Source organism: Pyrus communis, chromosome 16 (genome assembly GCF_963583255.1).
Source record: "Pyrus communis chromosome 16, drPyrComm1.1, whole genome shotgun sequence".
NCBI classification, from domain to species: Eukaryota; Viridiplantae; Streptophyta; class Magnoliopsida; order Rosales; family Rosaceae; genus Pyrus; species Pyrus communis.
The window spans coordinates 5,122,319-5,143,079 of record NC_084818.1 but is presented as its reverse complement, the minus strand read 5'-3'; the positions used below and the strand labels follow the sequence as shown (position 1 = coordinate 5,143,079).

Here is a 20,761-nt window from a genome sequence, read left to right as displayed (position 1 = left end):
TCATTACAAGTTAGCATGGATTCATCATTACGTGACGTCTCATGCTAATATTATGAGAATATGTGTTACTTTTTTTTCTCATGATCTCTTGTTATTAGCACAAGATGTCATCTTGGTAATGAACTCATATCATACAAGTTGTTTTATGCGTTTAAGTTCTCAAAATCTCACTAGGATTGGTTGGTTTTGGTTTCTATTTTTAGGAAAGTTTTTCTCTTTAATTTTCATATGGTATTATGGGGTTCATGGTGGTGATTAAGTGGTGCAACTCATAAGCATCGGACTCCTTATCCAATATAATTTGAGAGTTTCACGTGATATTCGTGTAACATAGGATTTAATTTATTATATTGATCTTTGTAATCTTGCAATCCTCATTAAGCTCTGCTTTTAACGAAGTGCTTAAAGTTTGCTTATTGTTATGCAATTAGTCATGCTTTATGTACTATTTTTTAGGTCTAATTTGCAAAGACCCTTTTGGGGTTGAATTGTTCATGAATATGTCCACGTGACACCCTTTATTCATTGAATTAAATATTGTACTTTTTAAAAAATAAAAATAAAATATTAACATGCTTTATTCGTTGAATTAAATATCGTACTTTTTAAAAAATAAAAAAAAATATTGACACGTTCGTATTTTATTTATTTAATTTTAGATATGATCATTTATGTGATGTACTGTTATGTATATGAATGATTTAAAGATTTCCAAATAAAATGTTTTTTTTTTTTTTTGCATGTATGATATTCAAATGAAATTCTTTCCGGGGATAACACAAGCAATATCTTTAATAAAATACAAATATATCGATCATAAATATCTAATCATGATCACAATGATCACGAAATGATGCCCTTTGTAATTACTATTTGGTTTTCATGGATTAGACATAACTCCTTTGTAATTACTATTTGGTTTTCATGGATTAGACATAACTCCTTTGTAATTACCATTTGGTTTTCATGGATTAGACATAACTACTTTTTTTTCGGCAAAAATAAAAGGCACAACTACTTTCTCTTTCCCTTTCCTCTTCGGTCTTTTCACTGAGATAAACATCAACCAATCCAATCAAGAGAATCATGTAGCATTCAAAATAATGTTTTACTTTGCATTTGCTAAGATGTTCCTTTTTTTTTTTCTTTTTTTTTTTTTGCCAAATTGTAGATCCAATATAATCTTGTTATTCACAAACCATTATTTACCTCTTACGTACTTTTCTGAATTTTCTGCTGTATGATCGAATGAATTAAAGAAAATTAAGAAAAATGTATGAGAGATAAAAATAAGTAACCAAAACTCAAGCATAACCTCCCATATATCTGAGATATGGCTTTTGGGGAACTGTTTAATTATTTAAGTTTTTTTAGGCTAAATGGGTAGTATAAGGAGATATTCGATCAGCTTTTTGGTTTTCAGAAACAGGATGCGAGTTTTGAGATGATTAATTACTCGTTAATCTCGTACTTTATGAATAAATAAAACCTAAATAGCAGGGCGTGCGACGTGCCAGCAACAGCAGAGGCACAACTTCCCTCACAACAAGGCAGCAGATTGCCATTACACCAGCATAAGTTACGAATATTTTGGGTTCACTAAATTTGAAAAGAATATTGATCATCTGTGATAATGTAGTATTCAGATGCAGCACACTCATGCTGTTATGGAATTAAAGCCGGACAAGCATTGTACTGTGTATCTAATATAAGAAAGTTTATCTCGATGCATATTCGATATCCTAATATATTACGTTATTCAATTTTAATTTGAGAATATACACATAAATTATTTGAATTTGTAGTCTAGATTAATAATTCGATAGGAACTTGTAATTAACAATTTAATTACATCCGTTTCATTTGGTCTCCCTCTCCCACGTGAATAGATGGATGTTTATAAAATCGAGCGAGGCACTTCATGATAATGCTGCCCTACGAGAAGTCATAATTTCCAACCCTTTTCATACATCAAAGGACACATCCTCTCAAAACACAAGCAACAGCAGCAGCTACCACTGCCACCATGCACGGCGGCGCCACCTCAGCACCACCCCCAACACCCTCCAACAACCTCATGTCCACCTCAGATGCCGCGACAGCAGATGCCCTCTCGAGGCTCCTCCACCGTCTTCCTCCCACTCTCTCGTCCCATCCCACACGCCGCTCACCTCCCACGATGTGTCCACAATCGATCTCTTTCTCCGACGTCCAGGCCGATCCTACCCTCCTCTCCTGTGCTTCTCAACTTGGGTTCTTCCAGCTCACCAACCACCCCATCCCATCCCAACTCGCCAACTCGGCCGAGTCAGAAGCGCTCTCTCTGTTCGACCTTCCCGCACACCAAAAACAATCATCCGTCCCCAAGAGCTGGCCCTTAGGGTTTGAAGACGACGACGAGGATAACGGAGACGGACTCGGTGAGTCGTTCTGTTTGGACTCGTTGTGTTCCACCGAGTCGACCGAGTTGACCTTAACTTCTTTGCGCGAGTTCACTCGTGCTTTGGAGAAAGTGGGGATGGAGGTCATCGAGCTGCTTTGTAGCTCATTAGGGTTTCAGAACCCACTAGGGAAAGATGACCCGACCCGGTTTTCTACCATGATGTGGATCTCTGAGGGCTTACCCGATAAGAAGTCGCAGACGGCGGGTCGGTTTTACCCGTATGTAGTCGGGTTACAGTACCAAATCCGAAGTAGTCAGAAGTACTCTTTGCTGGCGGATTCCGGTTGGCTCTCGGTGTTACCGCAGGTGGATTCAATCATGGTTACCATTGGTGACATTGCTCAAGTAAGTTTTGTTTTAAAACTCCAAATATTACTGTAAGAAACGACAGCCTTAGACGAAATACATTACAGAGTGAATTTTACAAAATATGTGTCTAAAGCGCATGTTCCAGTTCTAACCATATATATATATATATATATATATATATATATATTGAAATGGTGATATTATATATGCACAGTGCAGGTATGGAGTAATGGGAAGTTGAAGAAAGTGAGAGGAAGGCCAGTGGCATGTTTGGGAAACGACTCCAAGCCATCAGGTCGCTGCATATCAATGTCGCTGTTGGTGACTCTTCCCATGGACAGTACATTGTCTCCTCTTCTTCAAATTGCAGCCATTGATGGAAATGACAGAGAGGATGATAATGATGATGAAGGAGATCAAATCGACGCTAGATGTGGGGGTGGCGAAAGAGAAGCAGGAAGGTTGTTTAAGTCATTTTGTCTCGAAGACTATGCTTGGAGAGTGTATCATGAACGCCTATTTTTCAAAGATCCACTGGACAGATATCGTATCAAGAAACAATTTTAATTTATATTTCATAGCTAGAAATGCAGCATGTTGTTGTTTTTATTTTTTATTTCCGGAATAAACTCAGCTGTTTTTCGTTTGGTAACTCATTGAAGCTTAAATTTATATCTTTTAAAGAGATGTTAATACCTTGTCATTTACTTTTCTGATTAAATTTTTAGATCTGACATGCATCAACGGTCCGAATGTAATTACATACTACTCAACAGTTTTTGATGTGAGAAGATCGAAACGATATATATAGAGGAGTTGGGTTTGGGTTGGCCTACGACAAGCCCTACCTACACCATCAAATCTTAGTAGCTTACACACACACATCTATACTACATATATGTAAACTTAAGCTTTATGAACAACCAAGAACCATTTTTCATTTTTTGGGTAATGGCAGGCCTAAGCCCGCAAGAATATCAATTACAAAGTATTCTCCCCACGTCAATCTGTTGTTATTTTGTTTGCTTTCTTTGTCCCACCTTTAACAAAGTAATTAATTATAAATACTTGTACTCAAAACATAATTACGTTATGTGAGTACACTATGGAGGAGGGGTGGGTTTAGCCTCACAATGAACTAGCATAATTCGGTTCAAATTCGTCTTTGACGAGAATCAAATATAAGATCTCGCACTTTCAAGTGAAGACGAATATCATTAGACCGTAATACTAAGTGATTGTTATGTGAATATTAGTTGATAAATAGTTGGTAATGGTATTACATAAAAAACAAATAATTAATTAAAGTTCTTAATATATATTATTCATGGGTTCTAAGTTCTATCTTCTAATTAATGGTGTCCCAAGTCGGGCATTCGCAATGTTGTTAATTAAAACCCAATTCACTTTTTCACAGAAAGAAGAACCTAATCATTTTGCAGAATTTCATGTTTTATCAAACGCTTGGATTCTATGTAGTCATGATATCTATGTACGTACGACAGGCGACAGGAGAAGAAAATAGCTAGCTTAACAACATTTTGTACAAGGAGTGACATACCTGTCATCAAAAGATAAGAGTTGTCAGGAGCAATGACATACCAGCTGATATCGTATCTTGACAGCCATCAACTATGGCTTGCTTCTTGCTAGAGAGAGAGAGAAGAGCTTCTGGGTTCTTTTCTCTCTTTTTCTGGCTCTGAGCTTCTGGGTTCTTCTAGGTTTAGGGGCAGATGAGAGATCAAATTTTCTTTTTTCTTGTTTTAACTTTGGCCACCTGTTGGCTTTTTGTGATGTTATTTGTTCTGATTTCATGACAACCATTAGATAGGGCATCAACAGGTGGGATTGAAGTTGTCTAGGATGGTGTAATCGCTTTTTCTATTTGGTAGCCAAACAGTACTTAGTATTAAACAGTATTTTTGTACGGCGTAAAAGCACATATTTGGTTGCTCGGCAAACAACAAACTGCTGCGACAAAAAACGCTATTGATTTATAGTGCTTTATAGAGTAGCATTTTCAAACGAGGCAAAATCTTTATAATAGTTTTTTTTATATTCCACATATATTTATGTATACTTTGTCCTCCTCAGATTTCAAGTAATAGCAAATTGTTTGATGACAGACATACTTGGAACTTTTTATCATGTTCGAATACATATAGGCATAATGACTATGGTGGATTGCAATTTACATTATCGACCATAGTAAATGATTTTTAGTTGTGTTATCACATTTTACATACAAAAATACCAATTTCTTTCCATGTAGTTGTTTTTTTTTCTTTTTCTTTTTTCTCTTTTTAATAAATGACATACTTTTTATATTTATTTTCTATTTTTATGAATTGACATAGCTGTAAAACGTCCGTGTTGAAGTGGTTTTGCTGCAGCAGTTGGCTGGCTTGACTTGGAAAACAAGCAAGCTATCCCACCATCAACGCACACAGTGGAAGTAAGCACTCAAACAGGAAGAGCAGAGATAAGGGAGGAGAATGTTGGTATACTCACTACACCACGAAAAAGCTTTCCTTAGACTTCACTTTTCTCAAACATAAAGGCACCAATAATTTGGATTTGTTCGTCTAAAACACATCATTATGAAAGAGGCTTGGCCTTAATGATGCATCAAATATACGCTTGGGCAGTTGAAGCTTCCTTGTTGGAGACAAAGATAGGTCACGTGCATGCTAATTGCTAGATTGAGGAGTGAATCTTAATTGAAATTCCAGGGCTTATTGGAATGCTAGGGCTAGTCGAGCACATGCATAAACTAATTGTGATCGTTGATGTTTTATTGAAACGCACACGCATTTTAACTGATCATGGTTGTTAAATGTTATGCGAAGGCACACACGGGTTGATTGATTTTAGTAGCTGGCCCCACAAATATCAACGGTTAGAATCACTCTACTACACCTTCATGACTAGTCGTAATTAATATAAGAGACATGGTTTCCTCACACCTTTTTGCTCCTCTTACGTACTCATGTTTATTTTTTACATTCATATTGAAAAATTCAAAATAAAATCAAATAATAGTAATAAACAATACTATGCGAAAAATGTAACATCCCACATCGCCTAGGGAAGTGGATCCTCTATGCATTATATGTGCATACCCACCTCAATTAGTACGAGGCATTTTGGGAACTCACTAGTTTCGGGTTTCATCGGAACTCCGAAGTTAAGCGAGTAGCGCACGAGAGCAATCCCAGAATGGGTGACCCACTGGGAAGTTCTACTCGCGTGAGTTCCCAGAAACAAAATCATGAGGGGCTCAAAGCGGACAATATCGTGCTACGGCAGAGTTGAGCCCATGATGTAATGGGGGCCTAGGCCGGAATGTGACAATTTGGTATTAGAGCCAATCCTTGGCCGGAAGTGTGCCGAGGAGTGGATTATGTAAGTCTTATATGTATATTCTCATCTTTACCTAGCATGAGGCCTTTTGGGAGCTCACTGGCTTCGGGTTCCGTAAGAACTCCGAAGTTAAGCAAGTTTGCGCTAGAGCAATCCCATGATGGGTGACCCACTGGGAAGTTCTCGTGTGAGTTCCCAGAAACAAAACCGTAAGGGTATGGTAGGGGCCCAAAGCGGACAATATCGTGCTACGGCAGAGTCGAGCCCGAGATGTGGTGGGGGCCCAGCTGAGATGTGACAATAAAAATTCATGTAACTTAATCTTATATTGACATTGAAATATTATTGGGTAAACATTTTTTTCCTTTTTTTAATAAAAATGATTGGATGACTTTGAGAATAATGATGGTTCTTGCGAGATTTTTCAATGTACTCAGAACATGGGCACATACGTTATATATTATCATATAAGTAGTGGAGGGACACTTGCAAAAAAAAAACTTATCTCTACTTATATAATAGGATAATGCTAGAGAGACCAAATTTGTAGACAAAATTTTGTAAACTAAATGACATAGAAATTAATAATTGAAGTATGACTTAAGCGTTGATAAATGTGTTTATTCCTATTGGTGACATATCATTTAGTTTGTAGATTTTGTCTACAAATTTAGTCACCCGAACATTACCCTATATAATAACATATGACAAATCATATTGTGTTCTAGGCCCACTGAAAAATCTCTTGATTCTTATAATCATCATCATTTTTCTAGTTTTGGAGTCCAAACAACAAAAAACCAACATTTGGTATTAGAGTTGGAAGCATAATGTTAGTTTAATTAGTTTGTTCATTAGCAAATGTTTTATTTGATTAAGGCTTACAATTGTCTCCTATTCACTCTACTTCCTTATCCATGACATAATAAGTTAAGACCCACATTTATATTATTATGAGAAATTGGTTATATTTGTTGCTAAAATAATATTTTCTCTTTATAATCACCAAACTAATATTACCTATTTTTCCTAAACAAATATTGCTATATTTATAACATACATATGTACTCAACTTGTGCCATACATGAGTAACATGCATATATAAATTTAATAAGGATGATGATAGAGAGACTATTTACTTAAATCGTATCTTGTAGATTATATGATACAACGGTTGATAATTGAATTCATTTTTTAAATCATTAAAGAAGAAATTTAACCATCAACTGTCACATCATGTGATCTACAAAATACGATATAAAAATTTAATCTCCCTAGTATCTCAATCTAATCTGAAAAGCCAAAGCACATTATGACCAAAGTTCAAACTCATGAATGAAGTTCAAGCATTATCTCAAACATAAAAATACTACATGGACATTATTTAGTGAAAAGGAAAGGAGCAAATTAAAGGTAATGAGATTAAATCACTATATTAGCCCTTTGACTCTAGAAAATTATAGAGCTCAGTGGGACCTCCAAAAAACTCTGTGAAAGTTGAAGCTTCCCCATCAAAATCTGTAAACATAAACAGATTATCTGCCATGGAGTTGAGTTCCACATCACCACCACAGCCTGCAAATCATCCTCATTCACCTGCAGATTGGGACCAACTTGCCAGAAGCTTCGAGACTACTTCTCTCTCTCTCTCTCTCTCTCTATGGAGCCAAGTTGAAGGGAATTAGTTAGAATTATTTATTTATTTATTTAAATAGAAAAGAAATAAGCAAGAGAGCAACTGAGAGAGACAATTGTCCCTCCACCAAAAGGCCAGAAACCATTTCTTGAAGACAAACACATTTCACCAAACACCCAACTAAACAAATATCACAATCCAATAATCCTACTAAAACTCCCTTAATTCTCTCTTAATCTACACCTTCATGTCTTTCACTTTTCTTATATTTTCCTGCTTCCTCCTCCATCTCTCTATCTCATGCAGCTACCTCGCAGAAAAACTCTCTCTCTATCCGAATCTGCGGCAATGAAGGTACGCAAGAACAACCACCTCTCCATCTTCGTCGTTGTCTCTTCGGTCTTCCTCTTCGGGGTGTTCATGTACAATGAGGACGTGAAGTCCATCGCTGAGTTTCCATTCTCGAACCACAAAGCTCAAGAGCTACAGGAAGAACAACAGTCGTCGAAACAGAGGGACCCGGTTCGAGAAACGAAACAGACCGACTCTGTTCATGAAACCCAAAACAGAGTGTCTCTGAGCTCGAGAACCCAATTGGAAGAAACCCATTTGGAGAATCACAACTCTGAGGAAACCCAGTTGGAGAATCACAATTCGGAAGAAACCCAGTTGGAGAACAACAATTCGGATGAAACCCAAGAGCCGGTTGATCTGAAATCCATCGTCGAACAACACGACGATCAGAAGATTGAATTGTTGGGTTCTGCTCAGGAAGAAGAGGAAGAGGACGAGATTGAACTGCCGCCGGAAGATTGCGATTTGTTCAACGGAGATTGGGTTTTCGATCCGGTGACTCACCCTTTATACAAAGAAGAAGAATGTGAGTTTCTTACGGAGCAAGTGACGTGCATGAGGAATGGAAGGAAGGACTCTCTGTACCAGCATTGGAGATGGCAGCCCAGAGGCTGTAATCTCCCAAAGTATGAATCTTTAATTGTCAACTATTAGCTTTAATTTCTGGTTTTCTTTGTTTAATTATGGTCTTGATTAGTGTGTGATCGTTGTGATTAGGTTTAATGCGAGATTGTTGCTGGAGAAATTGAGGAACAAGAGGCTGATGTTTGTTGGAGATTCACTGAATCGAAACCAGTGGGAATCCATGATTTGTTTTGCTCAGTCTGTTGTTCCTCCGGGCAGGAAGAGCTTGGTGAAGAATGGCTCCCTCTCTGTTTTCAGAGTTGAGGTATGCATGTCTTCGTTTTTCCTCTTTACCTTTTCTCAGTTTCTATTTTTTTAGTAGAAAAAATGATTTCTGCATGCACGGGCTAATGAATTTGATAGCCATGCCAGCATTTCACTTGCAATATATGATGAAAATTAATGGAAAGTTGGTCCCATGAAAATAAAAATAAAATAAATATACTAAAAAAGTGTGGGTAGGTTGTTGATCACGTCATCCATGACCAGTTTATACGACATTTCTTACAAAAGTATGAAATCTCTACGGCAAATGCATATTTGCTTTGTCACGACAATCCATCATTCTGAGGGTCAGGAAAACTCACATAGATATTTCAGCCTCTTTGTCATCATTATGTGATTCACCAGGACCAGAAATTGAACTCAGAACATGCCATATAGAATACAAGTCTAAAATTCGTTCTCAATCACTGAATCACCTATGATAATTACATATTTTGGAAATTGGCTTATGATTTATTTATGTGGTTTCAGGATTATAATGCAACAGTGGAGTTTTATTGGGCGCCATTTCTGGTGGAATCAAATTCAGATGATCCAAACATGCACAGCATATTAAATCGAATAATCATGCCCAAATCAATTAACAAGCATGGTGAAAATTGGAAGGGCGTCGACTATCTAATTTTCAACACATACATTTGGTGGATGAACACTTTCAAGATGAAAGTTCTGTAAGTAGCCCACCTAAACGCACCCAGAAAAATAAAAAGTTTATTTCACAGCAATTTCAAGTTTTTAATTTGGTTTTATTCGTTGTCTTGATCGCAAAGACGAGGGTCGTTCGATCAAGGGGCGACGGAGTACGATGAGATAGACCGGCCGTCGGCGTACCGGAGAGTTATGAGGACGTGGGCTAAGTGGGTGGACAAGAACATTGATCCCAATCGGACCACCGTCTTCTTCAGCAGCATGTCTCCACTTCACATCAAGTAATTTTCTCAACCATTTTATTTAATTCTTTTCTTTTGCTTCAAAATGTGGAAACGGTCTTGGAAAATTTTGCATAAAAAGACAACGTAAAACAAAAGCAAAAATAATAATGGCCAATTCTCAGCAATTACAACAGATTTATATAATCAAAGTCACGTTTAACTACTAAAATAATCTCAAAAAATAATTGGAAGTATGCATCACCGCATGCGTGCCAAAGAAACTTAGTTTGGTGCATACGTAAGTTAAGTGCTCATTTAAAATTGCTTTTAAAATAGTTGAAGGCGTTTTTTGTAAAAATGTTTTTCGAACCAATCTTTAGTAAAAATACATATAAATATTGAAAAAACACTTGAAATACTTCTTACAAGAAGCACATAACTAATGCTTATTGCAGAAAGCACTTTGATGATCTGAAACCTAAAAATATTTTATCTAAAGACTTTTTCTGTCATTTTAAGAGTACTGTCAAACGAGCCATAAATGAGCTAAAGCCAAGTGCATGCCTTCTTGCACCTGTTTTTCCCACACAAAATCGAATCTCTCTCCCTCGTAGTAAATGCATGTTTTTTGATTTTTCGGTTGTATAGTGTGTGAAAGTGAAACATAGAATACAATAATATACCTTAGGTGAGCGTGAGCTTGTGGGTGGTTGATTGTGGGTCTATGAAAGTGAACACCAAAGTTTCATTTGACCCCAATTTTTGGTTGGTTAACCACTACATATTTCCAAATGACGTGGCAGTATGTACACATGTACGGAGACGAGAAAATTTTGGGAAGGAACCTAGAGTACGTCATCCTTATCTTACAAAAGTATGTAACTACATTTTCGTTTCACTCAACGTGAGAGTTGTCCTAATCCAACAGTCTTACCAAAACTTCTCGCCTGATACATCATTTGGCGAACATATTTGATGGAGTTTATTACTTTTTTTTCTAACCCTAATAACCTCTGTGATGTAATAGGAGCTTGGATTGGGACAACCCCGATGGCATAAAATGTGCAAAAGAAACCACACCAATTTTGAACACGACAACTCCAGTGCATGTGGGCACGGACCGCAGGCTCTTTGTGATTTCGAGCAACATAACTAAATCAATGAAAGTGCCTGTCCACTTCCTCAACATCACAACCCTCTCCGAGTTCCGCAAAGATGCACATACCTCAGTGCACACCATCAGGCAAGGCAAGTTGTTGACGCCGGAGCAGCAAGCCGACCCGGCCACTTATGCAGACTGCATCCATTGGTGCCTCCCCGGGTTGCCCGACACATGGAATGAGTTCCTCTACACACGTATCATCTCCCGCTCTTGACAGATAGGAACTTTTTCTTTTATTTTTTGGTTCTTTTATTCAGCCAATATGACTACGGTGAGAGCTGAGTGAGGATGCTAATTTTTGGCCAATGTCTCACAAAATTTGTTTAGGCTGAAAAGGGACTCTTTTATACCCCCTCCCCCGACCTGAATTGAAAAATTAATAATCGAAAGAAAAATAAAGAAAACGCTAAACTGCACGTCCTTTTCTCTTCTCATCCTATTTTTACTTCTAGTTTCGAAAATGACGACTAAATTCCCGACAAGTTTACTGTGCTCTGGAGTATTTTATACATCGAGATTGTTTTACTGTTAGATTTTGGTCATTGGATCCGTGCCAAGAAACTCTAATGGCACCCTACTACCAAGATAATAAAAGGTTCCGAGATTAATAGCGCCAATTTACACATACCTACCGTAAACATGCAAGGAATATCTGTAATCTGCATACATGGTAACACACGGGGAGGATGTCTAGCAGATGAATGCGATATGCTTCACAAAGTATGATTATCCCAGAGCGGAAAGCAAAGAACAGATCATACCCTCGCGTCTTGAGACAAATATTTCGCGACAAATCTTCAGTGTGCTCTGTACCATCCATGCTCATCTACTCTTGTTAGATGAAAAGAGCTTATCTATCACGGGCAACAGCACTGATGTGAGTTCTCGGAAATAGTAGATGCAACAGAGGGACCAAAGTTGACGAGGACTTGAGAGCTTGGGCTTGACTTTCTCCACAGCCATCTTAATCACAAATGGAGCTGGTACACTGAACCACTGAAGGGTTATCTCCGTGGGTTTCCCCGTTTGGCCACCTCCCAGAATACATATAATTACAAAAGTCGTCCTTCAAGTCCTGAGAACAGTTTATGATCTCTTCCACCTGCTTCCGAAGACATGCTATAAAGTTGGACTGAACAATGCCACATCTCGAAGAGGTAGGCTAGTGCAAGCTGCAATCAGAAGGGGAATTGATACAATTTTTGGCATCATTTAATATGAATAAGTTGAAATGAAAGTTATAACGAGCGCATACTGAAAGGTCAATAGAATACTACCTTAAGATTACAAATAGCAAGAGTCACATAAAACGACAGTATCACTGGTAACTTGACCTGCCATTGATCCAGTTGTCGTGTATAACGACAAATAGACCTGCAAGTTTTCAGGAGATTGCATTACGTTTCTTATTAGAAAGGTAACACTAAGAAACGGGAACATCTCAGGGCAAAATACTCATGGATTTGGGTAATCGCGGTTACCCGTTCATTTAAAGTTCACAATTATGGTTATGGGTAACCATTTAGACAAATAAACGGTTATGGGTATAACAGTCCGTGAAATTTAAATGGATGGTTATGAGTATTATCTACAGTTATAACGGGTATCCATCGGTTATGAGTATTATCCACGGGTATCCATTTACCCATTTAACTTAATATATGTAAAAATTTTAAAAAAAAATTATCGCAAGTGTTCGAAATTATAAAAAAAAAGAAAAAAAAAGGACTTGATAGTGTAAATGTTTTTTCCAAATTTACCCATGACAGAACCTACAATTACTCAGGGACTTCGAAAACACAGACACGCATTCACAAAACAACAAAAATAAAATAAGTAAAAAAAAAAAAAAACACACTAACTAACAGTGGTGGGTGTGGAAAATGAGGCAACACCAAAAGCCCCATATGTGACAGAAAAAGGCCAAGACAGGGAATGGGCTTGGTTAGGTTATGTCAGGGGTAAATTTGGTAAAAAATATTTACTGTTAGTTGGGCTTTTAATTAAGTCCGTGAGTTTTTTTCTATATGGCTTTTAATACTTCAAAACATTTACCGTTGGATTATACGGTTATGTAGGTATTACCCACAGTTATAACGAGTCGATGATAGTTTATCATTGAATGTGTTCAAAAGTGTTTAGTTTTGGAAAATTTTTCTTTTGTAATTTTCAAGTTGTTAAAAAAAAACATGCAAACGGGTGAAAAGAGGGGTAAATGGGTAAAAAAAGGATAAATAGGTTCAAAAACGAGTAAACAGGTAAATAATTATGGTTAAATAGGTAAATGATTATGATTAAATGGGTACACGGTTATGGGTATGGATAACAGTTTATAAACGGTTATGGGTATGGGTATAACCGTTCATGCAATTAGTCAACGGGTAAACGGTTTTGCGGGTATAAACATAAACGGTTATGAGTAAATAACCGTGGTTATCTGCCCGCTATAACGGTTGCCCATCCCTACTCATAAGCATTGATTATAAGGAAAACCATAATCCCGTATCACGTTAAGAAAATGAAGGCAAATGTCAGTTGCATTGAATGTGTTGCATCTAAATCAATCAAGCTATACCACCCGGCAGGTACAAGCAAATTGTAGCCCTTGTGGCATCCAACCATGCTGGAAGAACTAACTGGAATGCAAGGTTTGTTTAAATTGAAAGCACAGAAGAATAATCTCTTAAGCATCTTTTATGGTTACCTTTAAAAGAGCAGGTCTGTCTTTGCTCACACACTCGAATAATACTTGCAAGCAAAATTCTTGGAAATTAATGTCAGATCTGCGTATGCATTTTAAGACTGGTTATTTCAAAGAAATTATATGGATAATGTCCGATCCTTACCCAATTCCAGACCACATATTTTAAACAAAACCAAATGGCTAAGGAGACAAATGCGAACATAAAAACAGGTACTTGCCTGCTCTTCCAGGAAGGGTCGCAGCAGAGTTGTGCAAAAGCAAGCAACTAGGATCAGATGAGAAGGTACCAACCAACTGGTCAACAGTTACAGAACCAGGCCCATTGTCCCCAAGCAAAGCCAGATATTTCCCAAGCAAAGTCTCGTTTCATTTCAATTATATGGGATAAGAGAGGGAAATTAAACAAATTATGATTTCCTACACAGTTATTCTTAACAGTGAAACTTACAACGTCACGTTCTGGCAGAAGGCAAGGCGTAACCTCACAAAAACTTGTTTCTGCATAATGTTCAGTTTCCCTAATAGTAACTTCAAGAGGGGCATGCACAGATAGACCGGTGTCAACATCAACTGTCTGGATCCAACGGGCTTCAGTTGCAAGTACATACAAGTGCCGAAACGCCTGAAAATACACTTCCTTCAGAAACTCAAGATACTAAAAGGCAGCAATCGGTTATCATGGGGTGAAGAAGTAAGCCCTATCCATTGACTCTTGACTTAAGTTGTCTGACCTACACATATATATTTTAAACGTGTTTCCCTCTAACCTTCTTATTCAAGGTCAATATTATTGGCCCTTTAGTATTATCAAGTTATGAATTAAACCATTTGAACTTAATTGTACTTTACCAGACCTGGAGGTGGCATCGATTATCACTTGGTCCAGTAGGCAATCGTGGGTAGAGAGTAATCGGCAAAGCAGCAACTGAACTGTTGCTTGTTGAAAATGGCCTTGTTCCTCCCCCAAGGAACAAAAAGCCAATTGCTAGGCTTACCTAGAGTCAACAGAAACACAAATGCAACAAAATTTGAATCGTGATTCGTGATAATGGGGCTGCCATCAAAGAAATTTTGAGGAAAGTATGAACATTTCTGAATATGAGATCAGATGATCAGCAGTGGAAGACTTACAGCCATCTGAACACCATAATTAACTTGTCCATCTGCAGAATTTCTGTTGCGTAAATGTCCAGAACCAGCCATAACCTGCCATTTCAGAGCATTAGCACCAGATACTTAAAAACAAAGACAAAAAGAAAAAAAACAGTAAGAATGAAAAATCCATTTACCAGAGACAGGGAAAGAACAATGAGATGAAGGCATATCTCCAATGTGCTACGATCGACATAGCGGGACAATCCCTTTGGGAAGGTTCCACTTGTAGCAGAAACTGGCTTGATCTGCAAACAAAAGAAAAGTACTTACTACTAATGTACAGATGATTATAAGTTAAGCAACATCGTGCTAACATCCAACCTCATTCAGAAAGTAAACACCATAGCTGTAAAGTAACTCCTGAGCATTTGCATCCTTTGTACCAGCAGTACCTACTCCACATTATCAAATTTCGGGCAATGACACGAAGCATGATGAAATCAGGCCGCACATATTGTAACTCAAACTGTGTTTGAGGAATAGAGAGCTTAGACACAATTGCCTGTGATTCAGTCTGTTACAGCACATTGCTATGTGAGAAATTATCATGCAGACAGACAAGCTACTTGGAGTGTACCGTTCAAATCAGTATCGTCTTTAGTGGAAACTACCTTCAAAAACATTAAAGCAAGAGCGAGTGTGACTCCAGGTGCAGTGGCATCAACATTGACTGCAGTTCCATCCATCATCTACAAGACAATATTAACAAGGGGGAAATGCCCATCTCAGCTGTTAAAAATGCAGACAAGTATGTTAAAGACCGCTATGTAATGGAAATTACAATTAAGCTAGTGTGAAACACTCAACCTGTGCAGCAGCACGGCCGTGTTCATCGGCTGATAATATTGCTGAAAGGGATCGATCCTGATGTAGGTGAACAATTAACTTTCGTGTTAGAATAACCACAAATTGAATACTATGGTGGGATGTGTAGAAAAAGGCATGTAGGCTAAAAAATATATTTGTTATTGATACGTGAATGTGGAAAAATGGAAGAGAATGCAAATGGAAGAGAATGCTTATGGAAGAGAATGCTTAATTTTTTCATTCTATTTCTCTACAAGATTACAAGGATATATATACATGATACAAATGTGTAGGTAGGACAAGGTAACCGTCCTAATGTGTAGGTAGGACAAGGTAACCGTCCTAGTGTGTAGGTAGGATAAGGTAGGACGGCTGTAGAGGACAAGGTAGCCGTCTTAGTGTGTAGGTAGGACAAGGTATGACGGTTGTAGGACGGCTTGACGGCTTGACGGCTGTAGGACGGCTAGTGTGTAGGTAGGACAAGGTAGGACGGCTGTAGGACGGCTTATTCTTCCAATAATAATATTATATACAATTACACAAGGACTCCAATCATATTCCTTATTTGTCTAACACTCCCCCTCAAGTTGGAGAGTGGATGTCAAGAACTCCCAACTTGCGTAACATACCTGAAAACTTTTCTTTCCCAAGAGGTTTGGTAAACAAGTCTGCCAACTGTTGTGCCGTACCCACATGCTTGGTCTCTATTGTGTCATCTAAAATCTTATCTCGTATAAAGTGACAATTCATCTCAATGTGACGAGTTCGTTCATGAAAAACAGGATTGGCAGCTATATGTAACGCTACTTGATTATCACAAAATAAAATGGAAGGACCATCCAAAGGAATGTTCAAATCCTTCAACAAAAAACGAAGCCAAACTATCTCGCAACAAGCACCTGCCATGGCCCTATATTCCGCCTCTGCTGAAGAGAGCGAAACGGTTTTCTGTCGTTTTGTCCGCCAAGAAATCAAAGAACCGCCCAAGAATACACAATACCCAGTAGTCGAACGGCGAGTGATAGGGCAACCTGCCCAATCAGAATCACAAAACGCAATTAACTTGGTCTGGTTGTCAGAACGAAATAATAAACCTTGACCTAGAGTAGCCTTCAAATAACGAACAATACGAAGCGCAGCATCCATATGAGATATCCTTGGCTCGTGCATAAAACGGCTTAGAACATGCACAAAATAGGTGATATCCGGCCGAGTGATAGTGAGATATATTAACCGACCTACTAATCGTCGATACTTTTCAGGATCCTTGAGAAGTTCTCCTTTATCAGATAATTTTGTGTCATCCATAGGAAAAGCAATGGGTCGTGCTCCCAAAAAACCATAGTCCTTGAGAATCTCTAATGCATACTTGTGTTGAGAAATATAAATCCCTTGTTTGGAACGAGAAACCTCAATACCCAAAAAATATTGTAAATCACCAAAGTCTTTTATTCGAAAATGATCACGGAGAAAAGACTTCAAAGAATTAATGGCACTAGCATCATTGCCTATAATCACAATATCATCCACATAAATGAGCAAAGCTGTGAAAGAAATACCAGACTTTTTAGTGAACAATGAATAGTCAGCTTTGGATTGTTGAAAACCGGCAGAAATGATGGCACTAGTGAATTTGGCAAACCATTGGCGAGAAGCCTGCTTAAGACCATAAAGTGACTTGTGAATGCGACACACAAGATTCTCCCCCGTCGCCGAAGACCAGGAGGAGGAGACATATAGATTTCTTCATGTAAGTCACCATGTAAGAAAGCATTATTAACATCAAGCTGATGAAGAGACCAAGATTGACTAGCAGCAAGAGCAAGAAGACAACGCACCGTAATCATCTTAGCAGTAGGAGAAAAAGTGTCATGATAATCAATACCTTCAGCCTGAGTGAAGCCTTTAGCAACCAAACGAGCTTTGTAGCGGTCAATAGAGCCGTCGGAATTGTGCTTGAGTTTGTACACCCACTTACAACCAATGGGAATTTTGCCAGGGGGCAAGGAAGTTAAAGTCCAAGTACCATTAGCATGTAAAGCTTGAAGCTCCTCAGTCATAGCACGTTGCCAATTGGGGTCAGTGGCAGCCTCGGCAAAGGAGGAAGGCTCCACAGTCCGACTGACAGAGTTAATGTAAGAAAAATGCCTGGGAGAGTAACGGTGATAAGAGAGAAAATTACAAAGTGGATATCGCGTACCTTGTGTAGAACCGGGTTGCGAAGTCGAAGATGGGTGGGATGGCAGAATCACCTGCGAGCAAACGTAGTCTTTTAAATAGGATGGAGGTTTATGGGCACGGGAAGAGGTGCGGGGAAGGGGAGGATTGGTAGGTAGTTGAGGGGTAGGGATGTCCGTGGGTAAAAGGGTGAAAGGTAAGGAAGTAGCGGGGGGGGGGGGGGGAAGGGATGCCGAGAGGGCAGGGGCATGGGGAGGAATGGGTAATGGGGCAGCAAGGGAATCTGTGGGAGGCGTGGAAGGGGAGGAAGGTGGAGGAGGGTGAGGCGTCGGGGCAGGAAGGGGTGGGTTATATGTAAAGTCCAGAGGGGGTGGGATGGGTAGGGTAGGCGAAGAGGATGGGATAGGAGGGTGAGAAACGGCATAAGGGAAAGTAGTTTCGTGAAAGATGACGTCTCGACTAGTGAAAATGCGGTGATTGTCGAGATCGTAAAGGGTATAGGCCTTTTGTCCATGAGGATAACCGAGAAAAATGCAACGATGAGCCCGAAGGGAAAATTTGGTGGTGGGAGTGACAGAGGTGGCATATGCCAGACAACCAAAGACGCGGAAGTGGTCATAAGATGGGGTTTTCGAAAAGAGAACCTCAAATGGAGATTTATGATGGAGAAGACAGGTAGGGAGACGATTGATGAGATAAGTAGCGGTAAGAACACATTCCCCCCAAAACTTGATAGGAAGATGGGATTGAAAACGAAGGGCGCGAGCGGTTTCAAGAAGATGACGATGTTTTCTTTCAACAACGCCATTTTGTTGGGGGGTATAAACACAAGAAGTTTGTAAAAGCACCTCATGATCAGAGATAAAACTACGAAAAGATAAAAATTCACCACCATTGTCAGTACGAATGCATTGGATGGTAGTGCGGAATTGGGTAGTGACATAAGCAAAAAAATCCTTAATTAATTGTTGAGTGTCGGATTTATGTTTCATGAGGAAGACCCACGTAAAGCGAGAAAAATCATCCACAATGCTTAAGAAATAATGAGCACCAGAAAGAGAAGATTGACGATTCGGGCCCCAAATATCACAATGAATTAAAGCAAAAGGGAAAGTTGATGAAATTGAACTCAAAAGAAAAGGTTGACGAGTTTGTTTTGCCAACGGACAAACATCACAAATATGACTAGAATCAAAAGTACAATTAAGAGAGCTAGATGCTAAAGCTTGCAAACGAGTGGAGGAATGGTGACCTAGACGCCTATGCCAGAGGGAGGAGGGGATGGTAATGATGTTGCAGAGAGGTTGACGGGTGGGGAGAGAAGAGGTAAGGGCCACAAGGTAATACAGATCACCACGTCGCTTACCCACACCAATCATCGCCTTCGAAACCAGGTCTTGCAAAACACACCAAAAAGGAAAGAAGGTTATGGAACACGATAATCCATCTGTAAGTTTACCAACCGATAAAAGGTCCACTCGGAAATTAGGGACACATAAAACATCCTTCAAAGTAACTGAGGAATTTAAAGGAAGAGTGCCGGTAAAAGTAATGGGAGCGGAAGCACCACTAGGCAAAGAAACAGGCGACAAATGTGAAGGAGAACGATTAACCAAACATGAAGCGGAAGAAGTAATATGATCCGTAGCACCACTGTCAAGAATCCATTGACCATGACGAGAGGTGACAGGTAACAAACCTTGGGCAAAATCAGTAGCAAGCACGGCATTGGCCTGAGGAGGGGTGGTGGTGTCACGTAGAGCAGCTAGAACACGGGAGTGCTGCTCGGCAGAGAGGTCAGGCATGGCAAGCTGCAAGTCATGCAAAGTGGGCTGGGTCCCGTGCACTTGGTGGGTCGCTGGAGTAGAAGAGGAGGCGGGGGCCTGGGTGCCTTGCACGTGATGGGCCTGGGTGAAATTATGGGGCCGGGAAGCAGAAAACCTTGGCTGCTGGGGAGGACTGGAAGGTGCATGGCTGCGGGAAGAACTGGAAGCAGTGGCACGGCGCGGTGGTTGCCACGGTTGGCCATGGAGGGGATGGCCAACGGGATAGCCATGAAGTTTATGGCAGGTGTCTCGGGTATGATAATCAAAATTGCAATAGGTGCAGTGGAGGGGAGGACGAGCAGATGAGGGACGGGACGGGCCATGAACAGCCATGGGAACGGCAGAGAAAGCTGCCGAAAAAAAAATTAGGGCTAGGGTTATAAACCTGCTCTGTATACCATATAGAAAAAGGTAAGTAGGCTAAAAAATATATTTGTTATTGATACGTGAATGTGGAAAAATGGAAGAGAATGCTTATGGAAGAGAATGCAAATGGAAGAGAATGCTTATGGAAGAGAATGCTTAATTTTTTCATTCTATTTCTCTACAAGATTACAAGGATATATATACATGATACAAATGTGTAGGTAGGACAAGGTAGCCGTCCTAGTGTGTAGGTAGGACGGCTGTAGGACGGCTTGACGGCTGTAGGACGGCTAGTGTGTAGGTAGGACAAGGTAGGACGGCTGTAGGACGGCTTATTCTTCCAATAATAATATTATATACAATTACACAAGAACTCCAACCATATTCCTTATTTGTCTAACAGGATGAAATTCTTTCCCAAGACATTTGGGGAATAGAGAAACAAAATGTACTAATATTCAAACATTCGAAATTATACACGACCGAAAAGTAACAGAGTAATGAAAGAAATATGGACTCGACAGCATACATTGTTAACTTCTTTTCCACCAATGTAATGGAACAATTTATCAACCATTGTGTCCATGAAACCAAGAGCATCTTCTCCCCGACCTTCATTAAACATCCATCATTATGACCACATTTTGAAATAATTGATATAATCATTTAACTGTCCA

General features: G+C 39.2%; 2 protein-coding genes across 2 annotated transcripts; both read left to right on the top strand.

The window, feature by feature from the left end:
- The first annotated feature begins 1,944 nt into the window (after nt 1-1,944).
- On the top strand, nt 1,945-3,380 carry LOC137719438 (gibberellin 2-beta-dioxygenase 2). The gene is made up of 2 exons (XM_068458475.1): nt 1,945-2,788; nt 2,972-3,380. Exons 1-2 carry the CDS (start codon nt 2,027-2,029, stop codon nt 3,317-3,319), a joined length of 1,110 nt encoding a protein of 369 aa, XP_068314576.1. The 5' UTR covers nt 1,945-2,026; the 3' UTR covers nt 3,320-3,380.
- A 4,632-nt stretch (nt 3,381-8,012) lies between these two features.
- LOC137719378 (xylan O-acetyltransferase 1-like) lies at nt 8,013-11,343 on the top strand. The gene is made up of 5 exons (XM_068458421.1): nt 8,013-8,731; nt 8,823-8,994; nt 9,486-9,685; nt 9,785-9,943; nt 10,914-11,343. Exons 1-5 carry the CDS (start codon nt 8,052-8,054, stop codon nt 11,260-11,262), a joined length of 1,560 nt encoding a protein of 519 aa, XP_068314522.1. The 5' UTR covers nt 8,013-8,051; the 3' UTR covers nt 11,263-11,343.
- The last annotated feature ends 9,418 nt before the right edge of the window (nt 11,344-20,761 follow it).

What these genes read in the sequence shown, in the direction of transcription:
- LOC137719438 (XM_068458475.1), top strand. Translation starts at nt 2,027, where the DNA reads ATGCACGGCGGCGCCACCTCAGCACCACCCCCAACACCCTCCAACAAC. An exon ending in CCATTGGTGACATTGCTCAA is followed by an intron (nt 2,789 to 2,971) that starts GTAAGTTTTGTT and finishes TGCACAGTGCAG; the next exon opens with GTATGGAGTAATGGGAAGTT.
- LOC137719378 (XM_068458421.1), top strand. Translation starts at nt 8,052, where the DNA reads ATGCAGCTACCTCGCAGAAAAACTCTCTCTCTATCCGAATCTGCGGCA. An exon ending in TCTCTGTTTTCAGAGTTGAG is followed by an intron (nt 8,995 to 9,485) that starts GTATGCATGTCT and finishes ATGTGGTTTCAG; the next exon opens with GATTATAATGCAACAGTGGA. An exon ending in ATGTCTCCACTTCACATCAA is followed by an intron (nt 9,944 to 10,913) that starts GTAATTTTCTCA and finishes GTGATGTAATAG; the next exon opens with GAGCTTGGATTGGGACAACC.